The sequence below is a fragment of the Zingiber officinale genome, chromosome 2A (genome assembly GCF_018446385.1).
Source record: "Zingiber officinale cultivar Zhangliang chromosome 2A, Zo_v1.1, whole genome shotgun sequence".
In the NCBI taxonomy this organism is placed as follows: Eukaryota; Viridiplantae; Streptophyta; class Magnoliopsida; order Zingiberales; family Zingiberaceae; genus Zingiber; species Zingiber officinale.
Genome location: NC_055988.1, coordinates 6388222 through 6392081, shown reverse-complemented (window position 1 = coordinate 6392081; position 3860 = coordinate 6388222). Strand labels below are relative to the sequence as shown.

General features: G+C 42.6%; 2 protein-coding genes across 2 annotated transcripts; one reads left to right on the top strand and one right to left on the bottom strand.

The window, feature by feature from the left end:
- Positions 1-1649: 1649 nt before the first annotated feature.
- Positions 1650-2093, top strand: LOC122043514 (uncharacterized serine-rich protein C215.13-like). Its single transcript, XM_042604147.1, has one exon. The coding sequence runs from the start codon at positions 1650-1652 to the stop codon at positions 2091-2093; it is 444 nt and encodes a 147-aa protein (XP_042460081.1).
- Positions 2094-2392: 299 nt separating this feature from the next.
- Positions 2393-3252, bottom strand: LOC122043513 (agamous-like MADS-box protein AGL29). The gene is made up of 3 exons (XM_042604145.1): positions 2962-3252; positions 2540-2879; positions 2393-2454 (listed from the first exon to the last, which is right to left on the bottom strand). Exons 1-3 carry the CDS (start codon positions 3250-3252, stop codon positions 2393-2395), a joined length of 693 nt encoding a protein of 230 aa, XP_042460079.1.
- Between the last annotated feature and the right edge of the window lie 608 nt (positions 3253-3860).

Sequence of the window (3860 nt, the reverse complement as noted above, 5' to 3'; positions counted from 1 at the left end):
AATAATAAAAAAATTATTAAAAAATAAAACTGATAAAAACTAAAATTAGTTAATAAAACAAAACTTAAAAAAATTAAATAAAAGAAACGTGAATGAGAGGAATAAGGGAAAGGATAGAATGGTAAATATCATTGAGTTTTATGGTGGGTCCGGGGAAGGGAGGGTGTCAGCGGGGGTGAGAAAAACAGTTCTCCTTTGATATTGAGTGGTCATGAAGATAGATGAAATGGACGACTGAAGCTAAGACATGGAAGATGTTCAAAGGTAGGAAACATGTCGTTGACTAAGTCCGAGGCAAGGAGGATGTCGATGATCAAGATTGAATTTGATATGATGTTTGGATCTAAGACTGAGATATAGATGATGTCAAAATATGAGATAGAGTCAAGGATGATGTTGGGATATGATGATGAGACCTGGATAATATTGAGATCCGAGATTGAGATTAAAAGGATATTAGATTTAAGTTAGAGATAGAGAGGATGTCAAAATTTGGAGCTGAGATAGTGTTGACTAAAGTCAAGTCTTAATAGTTATCAATCTCTTGAGATAAGCTATTTCTTTAGATGAGTACGCTGAGATCAAATCTGAATTCGGATCTGATTTTTTTTAGACGTGATTTATCTTGACTTTGACTAAGTTCGTATGATTTTGACCATATAAAGTATGTGGGGACCCAGGATTCTATCACATCAGTTACATCAGTAGATTTAGTGACGATTTAACGTAAATCTATGCATGAGGCATCCTGCATCAGTTGCCACCATGCATGCATGAGGCATGGCCACGTTGGCAGGGGCAACGTGGCAACGACTGATTAGGCGTCCCAATGTTGCCTCTTCATATCGTAGTCACGGACGCAGTGTCCGAAATAGTTCAGCGTTTAGGTCAATAAAACTAGGGTTCCCTACTAATGTACATTGTAGATGGATACACAATTTTCTTTTGTGCATTTAGAGTCGGATCGGATATATAAAAGAAGTTTTATTCATTTCTCATCAATTTAATTAGTCTTAGTTTTTGACTCTTACAATCAATTACTGTTACTCAACCGAAACAACAACTTAGTAAACCATTAAATATAATTCACAAATATGTGCAAGTGAACCTCATTTGCACATGTAATAATGTCAAAATTGAGTGTGAGTGTGAGTTGTTCCCAATTAAAAGTCCTTCCTCTTTAAGTTCTATAGCAAACTTTTCCATCTAGACGGTCGTCGTTCGCTTGATTTACACACCGATTACGCCGGCATACGACACATTTGTCGTAAGCATTAATAACTCTCAACCAATTTTCTCAAAACCATAAGCGGGAATCCATAATTCGACTATGCGATTCGATGCGTGCCTATTTTTGTCGAATTAATAAACACTTTTAATTTATAATCATATATAGATAGACTTGCTTAAATCATTAATATAGAAGCTCAAATGTAAAACACACCAAAAACACTTGAAATCATGGAAATCAAAAGCAAACTTGATCATAAAATGAGTCCAATTCAACAAGAACCAGCAAAAACTTAAGCAACATTGTAGAACAAAGCTTCATCTCTAGATCTCTCTCTTTCAGCTGCATGCCCCAGAAGCATTCATGGTAGCTCAGAATCCACATCTCCTCCTCCTCCTTCATTGGTTGTCGGATTTACATGTCCCTCTCCTCCTCCTCCTCCTCTTTCTTCTTCTCCATCCATGGAAGCTTCATTACTCACATATCCTCCTTCTTCCACAGAGGTCAGATTATTGTAGTGACAACCATTTCCTTCTCCTCCATGAAAGGAAGTTACATTCACATATCCTCCTCCTCCTGCTCCTCCTCCTTCTCCTCCTCCTCCTCCATGAAAGGAAGTAATTGTATTCACATATCCTCCTCCTTCTCCTCCTCCTCCTCCATGAAAGGAACTTGTGCCAACATATCCTCCTCCTCCTCCATAGAAGCTGGGAGTTTGAGTATTCACATATCCTCCTCCTCCTCCTCCTCCTCCATGGAAGCTGGGAGTTGGAGGAGTTGGAGTATTCACATATCCTCCTCCATGGAAGCTGGGAGTTGGAGTATTCACATATCCTCCTCCTCCATGGAAGCTGGGAGTTAGAGTATTCACATATCCTCCTCCTCCTCCATGGAAGCTGGGAGTTGGAGTATTCACATATCCTCCTCCTCCTCCTCCTCCATGGAAGGAAGTTGTGCCTACATATCCTCCTCCACCTCCATGGAAGAAAGTTGTGTCATATCCTCCTCCTACTCCTCCATGGAAGGGAGTTGTATTGACATATCCTCTTCCTCCTCCTCCTCCAAGGAAATTAGTTGTATTCAAGTGTCCTCCTCCTCCTCCTCCATGGAAGGAAGTTGTGCCTACATAACCTCCTCTGTTCAGATATAATCCTCCTCCTCCTACTCCTCCTCCAAAGATGGAAGATGAGTTCGCATATCCTCCTTTGCCTCCTCCTTGAGCACTGCGAGCTCGAAGGAAGGAAGCTAAGCTCGCATATCCTCCTCTTCCTCCACCACTATCACGTTCAAGGATGAAATTTGAGTTACTGCGCGTGGAGAAGATGCCGCTGCTACTTCCTGCTCTGGCCGCAGGCCAGATACTCCCTCCTCCGGCGCCGCTGCCACTGCCGCTTGCGCCGCCGGCACTATTGACTGCGCTCGCCATGCTCAAGTGCCCCCTCACTCGAGTCTCTGCCCGAGACTTGATGTTCTCCAGCATCTCCTTCATTTTATCCATCTCCTCCAGCCCCACGCCGGCGAGGTTGTCCATCCACTCGAACCACTGCATTGCCTCCGTATGCCTCTGCTCCAGCACCGCCCGCTCCGCCTTCGTCTCGTCCAGTTCCCTCGTCACCTCCATCACCTTCTGGTTCAGGTCCTTCACCACCTGCGCCTCACAAAACCTCAAAACGCAAAATTCGTAACAAAATCAAGCACCGCGCCATCGACGACCAAATCCAATTCATCACCTGCTTTCTCTGGTACAGCTCAGGCGCCGGGCCGCCGATCCTGTACGGATCGCTGGACAAGAATCGGTCGATGATCAAGTTGACCGAAGGGCTTCCGAACGAGTGCGGCCTGCCGGTCGGGGAGAAGACCACCACCGCCACCTCCACGCCGCAGAGCGTGGCCAGATCACTGGACTTGGCATAGATCCCGTTCCTCCGCTTCGAGAAGCTGATGTACCGAGCGTCTTCGTCCTCGATCCTCTTGATCTCGATCTTCTGCTTCCCCCGCGTCGTCTTCCTCCCTCTCGCCATTGCCGCTGGCCTGATCATTAACTGCTCCCACACAATCTCACTCGACGAGGTCAATCCCATTTATAGGGGAGACAAGCGGACTAAAGAACAGAGCACTCGGGTTGCGCGAATTGTCTAAATTTGGAAACTGATTCAATCATTCGAACGTTTCGAACAAATTTTATATCCTTTTTTGGTAGGAACTCAAGTGCAAGGGATTTTTTTTTTCATTTTTTAATTCTTAAATTATGATGCAATAATAACTCCATTTCAAATAATAATAATATTATTATTAAAATCCATTGAATGTCCTCTCGAGATAATTACTATGCATGAACTCGTATTAGTAACATATTAACCAAAAGTCATTAGTATAAATTGCAAAGGATTAAGAAAATTTTACGTTCGTTATATTTTAATATATATTAACAATTAATTATTTTGAGGCCCGAATGCAATTTTTGGTAATTGATAAAGGGTTCTATAGGGTAAGTTGTAATTAAATAATATTAACCTAGGAATATATATTTATATATATTTGGTTAGGTGGCAAGAAGCTAGTGAACTAGGGTTAAAGGTTTAAATTTTAGAGAAACTCCTTCCCAACATGAGATACTTGTGGAGTGCTC